Source organism: Hyperolius riggenbachi, chromosome 10 (assembly GCF_040937935.1).
Source record: "Hyperolius riggenbachi isolate aHypRig1 chromosome 10, aHypRig1.pri, whole genome shotgun sequence".
NCBI lineage: Eukaryota > Metazoa > Chordata > Amphibia > Anura > Hyperoliidae > Hyperolius > Hyperolius riggenbachi.
In genome coordinates this window covers 221694624-221711084 of record NC_090655.1, presented here as the reverse complement: position 1 = coordinate 221711084, position 16461 = coordinate 221694624, and the positions used below count along the sequence as shown (strand labels likewise).

Genomic DNA, 16461 nt, shown 5'->3' with positions numbered 1-16461 from the left:
TTTGGGTTACACTAAAATGTGAAGCACTGAGGTGAAGAGCCTTCCCTAGTCTATATGGGGAGCTCTGGATAGAATATCATGCAGTATCTCCCACAGTCTGTAGGGGGAGCTCTGTTAGGGGACAGTAGTTTTTACATGGAAAGGTTTGAAGAGAAAAAAATGAGAATCAGTCTTTCCAGGAGACTATTATGAAACACATGTGCACAGCTTAGGCTTTCTTTCCTTGGATACCCTCCGCATTCCAGTAGGTGTATTATGGCTATAGAGATATTGAGGCTGGTTTCACACTGTGGATTAGAAACACAGACAAACGCAGGCCTTCGGGTATTACCGTGTTAGTATGCAGTAATCCCCGTCTGGCAGCCGGCAAACCAGGAAGTGATGCTCATTTCCTGTTGGTAAATCGATGACATGTGTAGAAGCGTATTGCTAAAATATGCTTCCGCGCATGCAAAACGCATAAAACTGTGGTGGGTCGTTTAAAAACAGGCGTGTCGCCATAGACTTACATGACTTCGGGTCCGTCGCACGGTAATGTAGGTATGCGCTTGCGTTAAGGTACTTCTAGTGCACCGCAGACAATGTGAATTCCCCTATAGACTTTCATTGCTTTAGCAGTAGCCTGTGGTAAAATGCTGTACTGTGCCAGTGTGAAAGGGCCCTAATAAAACATTTCAAGGTAGCTGTTTTATCATACTCAAGATTTCCATTACCTTTATATTACTCAGGATTCCAGTTTCCATTCTATATGTGTTTTATGTTTGTTTTATAATCATCCAGGTCAGTGTGTCTACAGTTGTGAAGATTAAAGAGGAGGAAATTCCTGCAGACATCAGCTCAGGTTGGTGATAATTTCCTCTAGTGGCGCCCTCTAGAGGGAGCTCATGTGCTGCCACGTGGTCTGAGGAGAAGGGGAGGCTGACAGTCACCTAATGAAATGTAATCACATGTATCCTACAGATGCAGTCAGCCTCAGAAATACCCAGGAGAGTGGGACCAGCAACCGTTACCCACAGGAGTCTGCAGGGGAGGAAGTCAACAGTCACATAAAGGTATATTATCACATCAGTACATCAGTGTAACCATTACAATCCAATGATAAATCTCTGTCCTCTAAATGCCCACACACAGGCTAGATTAAAGTTGGCTGAGGTGGCCAATAACGACCGACTGCAAATAATCTAGTGTATATACAGCTTACCTTGATAGCCATAGTTCTCCCCGCTTGTTCCACCCGCTTTGTGACATCACGTCTGTGCCTCTCCGTCGGCCCTCCGCCCCTCACGCATTGCTGCCGAAATCGTCATTAGCCTGCGGGCTTACGAGTCTGTATAGCCTCAGCCCGGCGATGTCACCCGAGGGCCTTCCGATATCTATCTGTCTCTTCTATTTTACAGATGGATAATATGCAGTTGTGAAGCTTTGTGACCAAATATCCGGATAGATTTATCACAATATGTTACAGCACATGTATCAAATATGCGCTTAGAATTCTAAAGTGTACATATGCATTTATCTACTTCAAGACTTCCATAGTGTCTGCTTTGGTTTATGTAGTCGGCAAGCTTTTATTTCATGTTTGAAATTTATAGATATGAAAAGAGTTTCCAGGATAATTAATGTATTAGTGTGTATCCTGAAAAATGTACTACATTCTTCTAAGAGGCACTACAGTGCCTCTTTAACCTCGCTGCCGGTATGCAGTTTCGGTGGTTGCGTCCGCGGGAGTAATTTTTTTGAATAAAACTTGTTGTAAACCTTGTAGCTAGCACTAGGCTAGCTACCTGTGTCCCCCCGCACCTCTCTGATCCCTCTGATCGCCGGCGCTTATATTTACCCAGCCGCGATCTCGCGACAGCTGCAGCCTCCCCAATCCGCTTCAGTTGTCGCTATGGTGACGATCGGACATGACGTCTGACGTCATGCCCAGTACCGATCATCCCCATAGCGAAGCCTGGATGTGATTGGAGAAGCTGCAGGATCGGGGGGTGGTACGTATAACGGCGGTGATCGGAACAGAGCGGAGGGACTTGGGGGACACAGGTAGCTAGCCTAGTGCTAGCTACAAGGTTTACTACAAGTTTTATTCAAAAAATTCCTCCCAGGGCCATGTAATCCTCTGCGGCGGCTACCCCGAGTGTAGGTCGGGGTTACCTCCAGGGAGGTTAAAGGACAACTGTAAAGAGAGGGAAATGGAGGTTGCCATAATAATTTCCTTTTAAGCTATACCAGTTGCCTGGCAGCCCTGCTGATCCTCTGGCTCTAATACTTTTAAGCCTCATCTACACAGTACAATTTTCCGTCAGATCGGATCTATTAGACATATCTATGAGATAATTTCTAACCGGTCCAATCGGATTGGGTTAAGCCTGGTACACACCATGCAATGGGTTAAATAGATAATTTCCGACAGGTCCGATCTGATTTCCGATCATTTTTCTGATTGATTTGCATAGAAGTGATGAGAAAATCGATCAGAAAAACGATCAGAAATCGGATCTGTCGGAAATTATCTATCGACCAATCTATCTGATGTGAAATTGTATGGTGTGTACCAGGCATAAGATTTTGCCATAGAATTTGGGTACTTATCAAAGCAAAATCTATCTGAAACAATTTGGACGTCTACACACGATGCAATTTCTTATTAGATCTGTAATAGATCCATCTGTCTGATGGAAAATTGTACCGTGTAGATGAGGCTTTAGCTCTGATAAGATTACCTGCATGCTTGTTTCTTAGGCTGGGAATACACGGTGCGTTTCTAGCGCTCGATTCTCCCCTTGATCGTTTTTGGAGCTCGATTCTGCAGTCGATTCTCTCATCTTCCGCTCATTTTTCTTATCTTTTTCCATTTACTTCTATCAGAAATTGAGCAGCGAAAGGATCGAAAGGGAGATCGGACATGTCGGAAATTATCTATCGAACCATCTAATCGCCTCAAAAATGACCCGTATACCCAGCATAATTCAGACACTGCTGCAGCCAAATAGATCAGTAGCTGGTATTGTTTAAAAGGAAATAAATATGCCAGCCTCCATATTCTCAATTCAGTTGTCTTTTAAAGTGAGTGTAAAGGCCACAATAAAGTCAGATACTTGCCTATAGACAGGGAGCGCTCTGGATCCTACAGAGCCTTCCCTGTCCTCATTCCTTGTTCCCCTCTGTCAGGAACCGGCCCGTGGCACGCCTGCGTATACGGTTCCCGACTGCGGGTTTGACCAGACTGAGAGGGGAAGCAGCCTTAGTCAAGCTAAAACAAGGCTGGGACCCCTCCGAACACCTCTCACTGCCACCACTAGCGGTTCGCTAGACACTTCCACTCTGCTGTTGAGTCCTCAGCGCGCACTCCGCGTTTTCGTATTCAGGTCAGCTTTGCGCTTAGGCCAAATACGGGAACGCCACGCACCCACACACACACAGTTGCAATCTTACACTGTCGTGAAGCAAGGACCCACTAACAGTCGTTCCGAACGATACTGTTAGCCACTCTGCTGTCGCTACTCGCACTGGCGTTGTTCGTACGTTGGGTCAGCTGCGCGCTTAGGCCAACGTATGACAAACGCCCCCACACACAATGCAATTACAATTTCATACGGTAGTGTTGCTCAAGCGTACAATTAGGCATGAAACTTATACACGGTTACACTTCAGTCTCTTCTAGGCTATGAGTGTTAGTTTAGTACGGCAGAAGTCAAGCTTATTAAATAATAATTTAATATTCCAGAAAAACATAGAACAGTGCAGAACTTAATATATACAAAAAGATTACAAAAACCAAGTAAAAATAGTTACAAGATAAAAGTTACAAAGATAACACACAAAGCGATTTTGCTTACCAAAATAAAGGGATCCAGATAGAAGAATCGTGGACTTTTGTGTGGACGGACACAGTCTGGCTAGACCAGGAGTCCACTAGCTTAGACTGGGAGTCCAGCCGCCGCTACCGTCAGAAGAGAACTGATTTGAGGTAGATGTCCTGTGGTTTTTATAATGAAATATTTGCCTCGAGGCTGTAAGCCTGTGTGGACGGGGGGAAGCTAGATTTAATTACATCCTCAGTCATAATTGGATCTCCAGAGATCTAACATCCACCTGCGAAAAATGTACAATAGCCCACATACATGAAAAGACTTCCAATAGATGTAATTTACAGGGTATAGCTTGCACCTCCAGCAATAATTCAATTTTCTCACAATGAAATAGTGTTTAACACACATGCCAACTTTTGGTGCAGCTACTCTTCCTGACTTAGCCTACAGTTCTTCACTTCCTCAACAGAAGTGTAAATGTGTCAAGGACTTCAACACACTTCACTCCTGCCATTGTCTTATTACCCCAAGCATTATTCACTGAAGTCCTCTTTAGATGCAAATGTAGGTCTTTGAAGTTCCCTGACTATGTCCTGATTGGTAAAATGGGACAATAGGGCTTCTAATTAGCTCCCTGCTCTCCGAGGAACTGAGGGTAAAGGTAGCCATACACTGGCTCGATTCCCGGCCGTTTCGACAGCAGATTCGATCCAGGGATCGAATCTGCTGCCAATCGTTCGCGGTAAACGCAGCCGCCGATCCGATTCCCTCCCGGAATCGGATCGGTCCGTCGATCGCGCCGTGCGGGAAATTACCCTCGATCGCCCACCGGTAAAGTGCGCGTCGCTAGCGGCGGCCGATCCGATCAGGTATACATTACCTGAGGCTGGCTCCCGGGCGTCTTCTCCGTGCTGCACGGCTCTGTTCCAGCTCCATCCATCCCGGCGCTTCCTGTGTCACTGCAGTCAGGGCCGGCCCGCTCATGAGGCGGGGTGAAACATTTGCCTCAGGCGGCAGATCTGGGGGGGCGGCACCCGCCCGTCCATGGACGCTGGGGCCGCCCGCCGAGCTGGAGGGGTAGCGGGCAGAAAGGGGGTATTAGGCCTAGCGGCGGGGAGGGGGGTCGGACCCCCCCCTCCCTCGCCTGGGTCCCCCGATCTGCGCTCCTCCTCCAGCGTAAAGTACCAGCCAGCGTGCATATGAGAAGAGGCAACGGGCGGGGGAATCACTCACCTTCCGCGTTCCATCGCGTGCTCCACTGACGTCACTTCCGGCAACGCCGCCCACTGTATTGTAAGTGGACGGCCTTGCAGGAAGTGACGTCGGTGGAGCGCACGATGGAACGCGGAAGGTGAGTGATTCCCCCGCCCGTTGCCTCTTCTCATATGCAGGACAGGTTGGCTGGTACTTTACGCTGGAGAAGGAGCGCAGATCGGGGGACCCAGGCGAGGGAGGGGGGGGTCCGACCCCCCTCCCCGCCGCTAGGCCCAATACCCCCTTTCTGCTAGCTACCCCTCCAGCTCGGCGGCACCACCCCCCCCCCCCCCACCCACGGGGGGGGGGGGGGGGGGGGGGAGCGATTTTTTTTCTAATTTTGCCTCAGGCGGCAAAAAGTCTAGGGCCGGCCCTGACTGCAGTGACCAGGAAGTTCTAATAGAGGGCGCTCTATTTGAACTTCCTGGTCACGGAGTAACACAGGAAACGCCGTAATGGATCCGGAACAGAGCCGTGCAATGCGGAGAAGATGCCCGGGAGCCAGCATCAGGTAATGTATACGGGGGGGGGGGGGGGGGGACAGGCGGCAGGAGCAGCTCAGCAGACGGTGAATCGGTTTCAGGCTGAAATCGATTCACAATCTGTTTGCAGTAAAGGCAGCCATACGATCCCTCTCTGATCAGATTCGATCAGATAGGGATCTGTCAGCTGGTCGATCTAATGGCACATCGACCAGTGTATGGCTACCTTAATTGTATTCCACACTGTCACACAGACAAGTACAGCTTCCCCCAAAGCCAGATGATGACCCATACATACGCATCTGAAGTACAGTACATAGCAGTCAGACAGGCAAATGAAAATATTATCCTTACATCATAAGCACCCCAATATATCTCCACACCCTCATTACCATTCTGTTTGATACATTGACAAAGGGGACCGGTTTGGCCCCAAAACGGTGGTTGGTTCTGTGAATGGACATCTGTTACGTCATGTGAATAAACCACGCTTTATTCTTCATTGAGTCTGCGGACCTGCTGGATTTTTAAGTTTGCTATTTGACTAGATCCAGCACCTCAGACGTCGGAATGGTGTGTGACGCTACCTCTGCTACAACACACAAAAGGGGTGCCGGGGATGACCGATTTCAGAAAACGCTGCCGGAGTAGATTGTATTTGGCTTACTGTAGGCCCTTAGCACTAATACCAACTCTGTCTTTTGTTGAGGAGGAAAACCTCAATATCGTGGTAGTGGATATCGGCCCGGAAGCCGGAAGAGCTGAAGGAATGGCCACGAGGATGGATGACATGGAAGTGCACACCGATGTTCGGGCTCGTAAGTACTGGAAAAATAGATTTATATAGTCACTATATTTAATGTGTACTTGAGTCGAAAAAAGACCCCCAGATACTAAGAACAGGGAAGCCTGTGGAACCTGCAGATGCTTCCCATGTCCTCCTGGCCCCCACCATTGCTGCATGCAGACCCCTAGGACATATCCAGCAAGAGCTTTTTGGTTATCGTGCTTTTTGAATATACTCACACTTTTCCTTCTCTAAAACTGGGGGGAAAAGTCGGTGTGTCTTTTATTCCGAATATACTGTGCAGAGTGCGCAGGGAAGCACTTTCTAATCCTGCTGCTCCACTTCTCTCCTCATTTGTCTCAAGTTATCTGGCCACTGTACACTCTGGTCATCCGAGGGTGCCGTCCTTCACACACAAAAAAAAATTACTAAACCTGGTGTGTGTATGGTCATGGACGTCTTATGGACTTTTTCACCCCCAACTGTCTCTATCTCAGCTCCACTGCCAAGCTACACTACATTGACACCTGCTGCCCCCACCAACTAATCTACTCTTCACTAATCCTTGATGCCCACCATCTACACTGACACTACACTAACCCCTGTTGCCACCACCAGCTACACTACACTACACTAACCCCTGTTGCCACCACCAGCTACACTACACTAACCCCTGATGCTCGCCAGCTACACTACTCTAACCCTTGCTGCCACCACCATTTACACTACATTTCACTATCCTCTGATGCTCACCAGCTACACTGACACTACACTAACCCCTGCTTCCACCACCAGTTACACTACACTTCACTAACCCCTGATGCTCACCAGCTACACTGACACTACACTAAACCCTGCTGCCCCCAGCAACTACACTACCCTACACTAACCCCTGCTGCCTCCCCGCACCCCCCAGCTACACTACACCTGCAGTGGAAGATCTCACCTGATCCTGCTGCCACGCTTCTCTCCTCCTCAGTCTCTGGGCATCTGGCCGCTGCACACTATAATGCTCTGGTCATCTGAGGGCACCGTCCTGCACACTTCAGGACCTCAGCCACCACGCTCCTCCTCCCCACAGTCTCTGTCTGCAGGCTGCAGCTGCTGCACATCCTTCCACAGTACACGTGCCGCCACCATCCTTGCTGGTTACGATGTCGTTCCGTGGTCAGTCACTCTTTCCTCTCTGTGTCCCTGGCTTTGAACATAAAACCACATACACTCATTAGACCAAATGCAGCTGCTCAGGGCCATGTCCACTAGTCCGTCGACGAGCCCGACAGCTTGCGCATGTGCAGTAGCACAGACCCGAACGGGCTCAGGTTTTTCCCGCCAAAGCCCAAATGGGTCGTCCGTGGTACTGCACAGACAGTTGCGGCCACGCCCTCTGTATGGGAGTGTAGGTGCTAGTTCTTGTATGGGAGCGCGCACGCTAGCTGTAAGAGGGCACAGCGTTGGAACGGCAAGGTGGAGGAAGATGGGGAAGCCACTGGAGGAAGAATATTCCCTCTACTGAGGTAAATATCTAACTTTTTTTAAAAAATAATACAGGTTTGCTTCAAACCTAAGATAAAACTCTGGGCTATCTCAAAAAGTCATTTTTTTCGAGTAGGAGGATAGATACAATTGTTTATCATAAGTTTATTTTAACCTCAGGTTTTTCTTTAAAGGGGAACTGAAGAGAGCGGTATCTGGAGGCTGCCATGTTTATTTCCTTTTAAGCAATACCAGTTGCCTGGCCGCCCTGCTGATCCTCTGCCTCTAATACTATTAGCCATAGCCCCTGAACAAGCATGCAGCAGATCAGGTGTTTCAGACTTTAAAGTCAGATCTGACAAGACTAGCTGCATGCTTGTTTCTGGTGTTATTCAGATACTACTGCAGAGAAATAGACCAGCAGGGCTGCCAGGCAACTGGTATTGATTAAAAGGAAATAAATATGGCAGCCTTGTATGCCTCTTACTTCAGTTCCCCTTTAATGCATATGAACACCAATTGTGAAACATATCATTCATATTTTCCATTGGAGTCATCCGGATGTTCTTCTGCTTTTCAGCATATTTGAAGACCAGGAAGGGCTACATGAGGAAGCCCTACAAGAAGTGGTGGTCTCCTGCCAAAAATCACGCCGTTACTCATAAGGTAGGCATCTTCTCCACGGGAAGCTTGTATGTTATTTTTATTTCACCAAAAAATGCAGCTTTGGACCAGAGTTTGCATGTTGGTTCTTCCTGTTCAGTAAGCCAGCACTAATGAGTGAGGAGACGTTGGGCAAGACTCCCTTACATTGCTACTGTCTATAGAGAGCATCCTAGTGGCTGCAGCTCTGGTGATTTGAGTCCGCCAGGAGAAAAGCGCGTTATAAATGTTCCGTGTTTTGTCTTTGAAAATAACATTACATAAACTTTAAGGGCCCATCTCTGCTAAGTACGAATTTGCTTTGTGAAAATTCACATTCACACTCACAGCAATGCTTTTTTCAATAAAATAGTTTCCATCCGGTTTCGGAGAAAAAAAAAAAATTGTTGCAGATTTTTGCAGCATGCATCAGTTTGTCATTTAATGATTGTCAGTTCTGCTAGATGCATGCAATAATTTGCATGCAGAAAAATGCATGCAAAATGTAATATCCTTGTGGAAACCGAGCCTTAGTTTTTACAATGTAAAATCTACACTGTTGCAGCAGGTCGCCAGCTTCTCCCGCCAATATCCTAGGTTTATCTTCACACTTAGGGCCCTTTTCCATTGATTAGTGATGCGAATGCAACTACCTCGCCGCATCTCATCACTACCGCTGCTGGCCGCGTCACGCGTGACTGGGGGAGACGGCGGGTGGGTGTGGCTGTGCGAGAATCTGCAGCATGCTACAGATTCTCGGATCGCTCCACACACAATACACGCAGCGGAAACTGTTCCATTGCCATGCATTGGGTTCAGAACACTCGTGGTGTGATGCGGCTATGTAGCTGCATCACACTGCATCTAATGGAGATGGGCCCTTACCCCATCAGATCCTAGCCCCCCCCCCCCTAAAATGTGTGTGTGTGTGTGTGTGTGTGTGTGTGTGTGTGTGTGTGTGTGTGTGTGTGTATATATATATATATAACAACACAACCCAGTAGACAATGCTGGCCATATAGCGACGACAGCTAACACAATTCAGAGGTAAAATGCACTTGTAGTAGAGCACGGGTGTCAAACACAAGGCCCACAGACCGAATGCAGCCCTCCTTGCCATTTTATCTTGATGACCGACAGCTTTAAACATGCATGATTGCTAGCAGTTAAAGAACAGTACACTGCCATCCCATCCAGGGGGTGACAGTGTTTCTGGTTGAAACATTCAGTTTGAGCCTGGGTGCAGCAACAACCCATGGGGCCCCCTCCGTGAAATTAGTATGATCCAAATCCCTCCCATGTGGCTGATAAAACACCCACCCACATCTTTCCGCCTGGCATCATCTCCCCACATAGTAGTGCAGCGGAGCAGTGTAATGTTTACCTGCTCCAGTTCTGAGACTTGTCTTTTCTGTTCTTCCTGGCAGCTGCACGCTCTCTACTTCCAAACCTCCATCTCCCGATCATGTGACTCATTCAGAGCCAGAGGTATGCAGTATTAGACCATGGCCTCAATTCACTAAGATCATGCAGGAGATAATAAGGCAAGAGAAAACTTACCTCCACATAAGAGAGAGTTATCTTATCTCTTCATTCCTTAAGTTACCTCCTCTGTAGTTGTTACCTCCTCTGTAGTTAATTTACCTCCTCTGTAGTTAATTTACCTCCTCTGTAGTTAATTTACCTCCTCTGTAGTTAATTTACCTCCTCTGTAGTTAATTTACCTCCTCTGTAGTTATTTTCACATGCAGTTAATAAACAGCCTGTCTTTAACTCTGGAGTTATTTTAAGGATTGAAGAGTTAACTTAAAGACAGAAGAGTTAACTTTAGGTTTGCCTGAGGTAAAATGTTTCCTGAATACTACATGCCTTATCACCATGGTAACAACTCTAGAAGAGTTATTAAAGGGATACTGTAGGGGGGGGGGGTCGGGGGAAAATGAGCTGAACTTACCCAGGGCTTCTAACGGTCCCCCGCAGACATCCTGTGTTGGCGCAGCCACTCACCGATGCTCCGGCCCCGCCTCTGGTTCACTTCTGGAATTTCAGACTTTAAAGTCTGAAAACCACTGCGCCTGCGTTGCCGTGTCCTCGATCCTACTGGTGTCATCAAGAGCGCACAGCGCAGGCCCAGTATGGTCTGTGTCTGCGCAGTACACTCCTGGTGACATCAGCGGGAGCGAGGACACGGGCGTGCAGGCGCAGTGGTTTTCTGACTTTAAAGTCAGAAATTCCAGAAGTGAACTGGAGGCGGGGCCGGAGCATCGGTGAGTGGCTGCGCCAACACAGGATGTCTGCGGGGGACCATTAGAAGCCCCGGGTAAGTTCAGCTCATTTTCCCCCGACCCCCCCCCCCCCCCCCCCCCCCCCCTACAGTATCCCTTTAAAGACAGGAGATAAGCTTAGTGAATTGAGGCCCATGTGTCTGTCAGGAAGACTAGAGGAGACCAGAAGCAACATTGGAGCAGGCAAATAAAAAAAATGCGCTACTCTGCAGATGGAGGAGCAGGGATCCAAGCCCCCACAGTCACTATAGTAATGACAGTTCAATAAATGTTGAATTTTAATAAACCATTTGGCCCATGACTGACTGTTTTGGATTTTGGCCCCTCACATAATTGAGTTTTACACCCCTGTATTAGAGTACATAAAAGCATAATATACCAACCTCATGAAATGTACAACTGAGAGACCACAGCAATCAGGGCTGCTCAAATCCAGGTCCGGGAGACATCCGGATAGTTCTATCTGGATATCTCCCAGTTATCTGGGCGGCGGGGGGTGCCGATCTTACCTGTCTGACGGCTTCTTCGGTCCGTCCCTCGGCGCCTCCCACGATGCGGTCCAAGCGGTGGTCACGTGATTATAAACACTTCCTCCTTCCGGGTTAAAGGAGGAAGTGTTTGTAATCACGTGACGCGCGTGGAGCGCATCGTGGGAGGCGCTGAGGGACAAACGAAGAAGACGTCAGACAGGTAAGATTGATTTCCCCCCCCCCGCCCACCCCGCACAGGTTTATTGGGAGAAATCCGGATAGCAACTATCCGGGTGTCTCCCGGATCCGGATTTGAGCAGCCCTACACAGCATGACTGTACAGGTGGTTAGATCAGAAAAACAAACGAGCAAAATGATGATTGTTGTATAATAAAATGGGTAGAAATCAAAGGAAGAACACAACCAGCAGGTTAGCGCATGAGGTACCTGTAAAGAGTCGGTTATACTTGGCGTAACGTCAAGGTCGGAAGAAACCGATTCCGAGCATTGAAGCCAGGTTTATGAAATGTAGAGTGAGCGCCAAGTAGTTGTCAGGTTAGCTTGTATAAAGGAAGGGCAGAATTTATTAGGTTGATTCAGATTGAATTCGATTTTTTTCACCTGATCAATTTTTTGTCAAAATCAATGGAAATCTGATCGACCTGGCATGTTTGAGGAATCAGGCTTTGATCACTCTGACTCGATCTGGAAAATCAATGTGTGTATGGGCAATAGTGATGGTCAAGTTGATGCAAATTTATGCAGCTTGAAAATGAACCAATCAAATACCGCTGAGGTAAAATTTGATTGGTTCATTTTCAAGCTGCATAAATTTGCATATAAATTTGCATAAACTCGAAAGTATTTGCATCAACTTGACCATCTCTAATGGGCACCCTTAAGCCACGCACGCTAGATGAAACACTGCTGATAAGGACCGCCTCTGTCAGGAATCTAGCGTGAGTACAGCAGTCCCCAATGCCTCGGCCAGCGATCAGCCTGGTTGGAGCATAGTTCTCCTCACTGACCCCAGCTACAGTGTGATATCACTCGCAGGACCACACCCCTCCCCGGAGTAAACAGCGTCATAACTCGCTGCTGATTGTCCCCCTGCCCCGCCCCGCCCCTTAGCATCAGACGCATCACTAATTACTAGCTTGCAGGCTAGCGATGCATCTGTACAGCATTGACACTGCACTGCTGAACGAGGTATAGAGTCCAGATCCTTGCCGGACAACAGAAATGCCTGTGTACAAGGTGTGCACAACATGTGGCCATACATGTGGCGATTTTGCAGCTCTATCGGGTGCGCATTGGTTACGGTACTTGATATTCCGGCCACAGACGTGTAAACTGTTGTGGTACAGCACAAGCGGTAACCGGGGAGACAGCGGAGGATGCCGGTAATTGGGCCAGCGGGACAGGTGAGAACTTACACTACAAGGGGTGGGGGGTGTACATTTTACATTGAAGGAGGGGGGAGGGTATCGCTAGGCCGATTCTGGATAGATTTCATGCTGGAAATTGGGAATCTGTCTGCAGTGTGTGGGCAAGCAACAGATCTTTATCTGATCAGATATGATCAGAAAGAGATCTGTCTTATGGTCGATCTGCCCAATACATCATCTGGTGTATGTCCACCTCTAGACTGAATGATCTACTTAAAAACTTGAAAAAGTCCAATCAAAGCCTCATCCACACGATACAATTGTCCAGCAGATCGACCGGTGATTTGATAAGAAATTGCATCGTGTGTAGACATCCAAATTGTTTCCAATCGATTTTGCGTTAAGTACCCAAAATCGATCAGAATCTGATCGGACTGGTTGGAAATGATCTAATAGATCTGTTGATCTGACGGAAAATTGTACCGTGTGTACCCACCTTTATGCTAGGTACACATGTTACATTTTATCGTTTGATAGATGCATTTGATAATATCCGCCATGTCCGATATTACTTTTATATTTTATCTTAATTGATAAGAAAAGATAAGATAATAAATAGAGTGAAAAAACGAATCGAAAATCGACCGAAAAAACACATTGTGTGTACCTAGCATTAGAAACAATAATTAAGAAGTATCATACCTGATCAAAATAAACACTCCAGTGAGAGAAATGTGAGACAGTGTTTGTTTTTGAGGCTCAAATGAGGTAACTTTTTCATTGTTAAGCCAGACCGTGTTTAATCACGTAAGCATATTGATACAATTGGTCAGTAGTGGGTATAGCTAATCCAATTCTGCTGGCCAGATAAGAGACCCCTGCAGTCTGGGTGTAGATCTGTAGATGATTGGCCAAAAACCCCAGGACTCCACCCTGCCACTTTCTCCATTTTGAATTGAATAACTTTATTCAGCCCAGTTGATTATCTCCCCTTTGTCTCTCCCCCTCACTGTTCTGATTGTAGCACTATTGTGACACACACAGAGCTTGTCTTTGTTTGGCTCTGATGCATTGGATGAGCAGCAAGCATGCAGGTAAGGGCCAGTGCACACCAAAAAGCGCTAGCGTAAAAGCAAACGTTTATCGCTTTTTGAAGTGATTTTTTTATTTTTAAGGCTATTCTAGGCATGTGCCTAGCGATTTTCTAAGCATGCCTAGCGGTTTTTACAGTAGAGCTGTAACTGAACAGCTTCTGTAACAAAAACGCTTGGAAATCAATCTGATCTCGCGCTTTTCAGAGCGATTTTCCACTTTCTTATACTTAACATTGAGGCTGAATCGCCTCAGAAATAAAGAATGCTGCAGGACCCGCGTTTGGGGAAAAAAAGTACATCGCTCTGGTGTGCTCCATCCCATTCAAATACATTAGCCAAGCGCTTTTCAAAGCGCTAGCATTTTTAAAAACGCTCAGAAAAGCTCTTGGTATGCACCAGCCCTAAGAGAGAGTTGGTAAAGGCTCATTCACACCTCCAACAAATCCACCCGGTTGTCGTCCAACAGACCAAAATCAGACGACAATCAGGCGTGTGTACACGTGGCAAACGACTAGATGAGCGACGGATAACAGGAGGTTTACCCGATCCACTCACACGGCTATTGGGCTGATATTGTGCTCATTTTGAATGTGGCCATATCGTGCAGTCCATCATTTCACTCGCACGCGGTATGCACATGAGTTGGTCACTCAGTTGGTGGGTGCGCGGAAAATACAAGTCGTGTAAACAGTTTGTCGTGGGATTGGATATGTTGTGGAGTTGGTAGTGCATTAAGAGGTGTTCAAAAGGGGGTTGTGAGGTAAATGTCTTCATTCTGAATCCAGGTGGGATTTAGATCCCTATATGCTATACATAGTTGCTGTATCAGAAAGTGAAGGTGCATACAAGCATCCAATTTTGATTGACCAATTTTAGAAACCCCCATGAAGTATAAGGGCCAACCGGCTTTGACGCACGCATTGATTGCATCATCACCAGGGATGAGCTCCAGGTAAAATCCGAATGAGCTTCATTCGTATTTCATCCTCCTTAGTGCAGCTGAGCAGGTGTGTGCGGGAGGGGGGGAGGGGTTAAACGTACCCAGCAGCCTTCTTCAACCCGTCCCATGCTGCGTTCCAAGCCGCGTCACGTGACTACTACTCTTCCTCCCTCAACCCGGAAGGAGGAAGTGTTTGTAGTCACGTGACCGCGGCTTGGAATGCAGTGGGGACGCGTTGAAGGAGAAGGCTGCTGGGTACGTTTTTTAAAACGCCCCCCCCCACCCACACACGCCATACTTCTGCAAAGGACCCTCCCGCTGGGCGGACGTTCTGCCGACAGTAGCAAGTGTGTTCACGCTGTCGGCAGACTGATGAGGCTGTTTCTAAAACACACACGTGCTAATGTCGGCAAAATGTCCACCCAGCGGGAAGGTCTGGCGGACCTGTCGTTTGCGGAAGTATGGCGTGTGTAAGCGCCTTTATTGTTACTTGCAGGCAGCCACTGTGATGATGCAATCAATGCGTGCCGCTTGTAGGACAGCATGGCTGCAGCAAGGGAGAGAAAAACCTGTTCTGGAGGAGGCTGGAGACTCTTGACAATCCTAAACAAGTGTTGTTTTGTTTGTTTTTCAGAGCTTATGTATTGATTTTTTTAAAATGTATTATGTATTTTTTGTGCATGTGATTGATGATTGATCTGATTGATCCATATGCAGTGGCTAAAATATTGATTTAGACTTTATTTGCTAGGCCAAAGACTCTTGTTGACTTTTTATTGCTTATCTGCTCAGGTATGACGCAGTGCAGCTCCTTATGTGAGATATTTTCATATGCACTATGTTGTATTCTTTTGTACGTTGTTGGTGAATAATTTAACTTGGCACCCGTTTTAACGTGGCACTGGATTGGCTCTGTATGTGGGTCTGGCTTTCAGGGGCATAAAGAGATGATTTGCATATTTGGGAATGATGCATCATGGGAAATCACAGTTGCTGAGCAACTTGAAGTGAGAAGGATGTGGACGCTGCCACATTATCCGTTGCTTGCCAGTCCTCTGCCTCCAATACTTTTAGCCATAGACCCTGAACAAGTATGCAGATCAGCTGGTTCTGACAATAATCTGACAAGATTGGCTGTATACTTGTTTCAGGTGTGTAATTCAAAGACACTCCTGAAACTAAAAAGATCAGCAGGGCTGCCAAGAAACTGGTATTGTTTAAAAGGAAATAAATATGGCAACCTCCCTGTTCCTCTCACTTCAGGTTCCCTTTAAAGCTGAATAATCACAAATACTAATACTTTAGCTTTGCTTTTTAATAGAGCTTTTTGGTCTTTTAACCCTTTATATTTTCCAAGTGGTTCTGGGTCATTGCGAACTGTCTGGGTATTTTTATGAGATTTTCAGTCAGAACGATTATTTTCTACCTGTCCGATCTGATGTCAGGTCGATTTTTTTTTTTTTTTTTTTTTTGTTTTTTTTTCCCCCATAGATGTGAACGGAATATCGATTAGAAATCAGATTGGACATGTTGGAAATAATCGATCTAGCAGGAAATCTCATTGTGTGAAAAGATCTGTTCCTGCAAAAGATCCATTCCTGCAAAACGCATTCATAGTCTATTATATCTGCAGATCTCATACACACCTTGTTTAACGGACAATTATCTGTAGATCAGATCCACCAGGTTGGATCTTCAGATCGGCAGATAATTGCCTGATCTGCAGATGAATGTCCATTAAACAAGGTGTGTATGATGATCTGCAGATATCATAGACTATGAATGCATTTTGCAGGAACGGATCTTTTGCAGGAACTGATCTTTTGCAGAT

The 16461-nt window shown here is 46.8% G+C and overlaps 1 protein-coding gene across 1 annotated transcript in view; it reads left to right on the top strand.

The window, feature by feature from the left end:
* Window positions 1–16461, top strand: part of LOC137534563 (uncharacterized) — a 60404-nt gene that overhangs the window by 27079 nt on the left and 16864 nt on the right. The window contains exons 3-6 of the mRNA XM_068256115.1: window positions 781–841; window positions 961–1052; window positions 6261–6366; window positions 8392–8477. Of these exons, the coding sequence (XP_068112216.1) occupies window positions 781–841; window positions 961–1052; window positions 6261–6366; window positions 8392–8477 (345 nt within the window). The remainder of the gene's footprint in view (window positions 1–780; window positions 842–960; window positions 1053–6260; window positions 6367–8391; window positions 8478–16461) is intronic.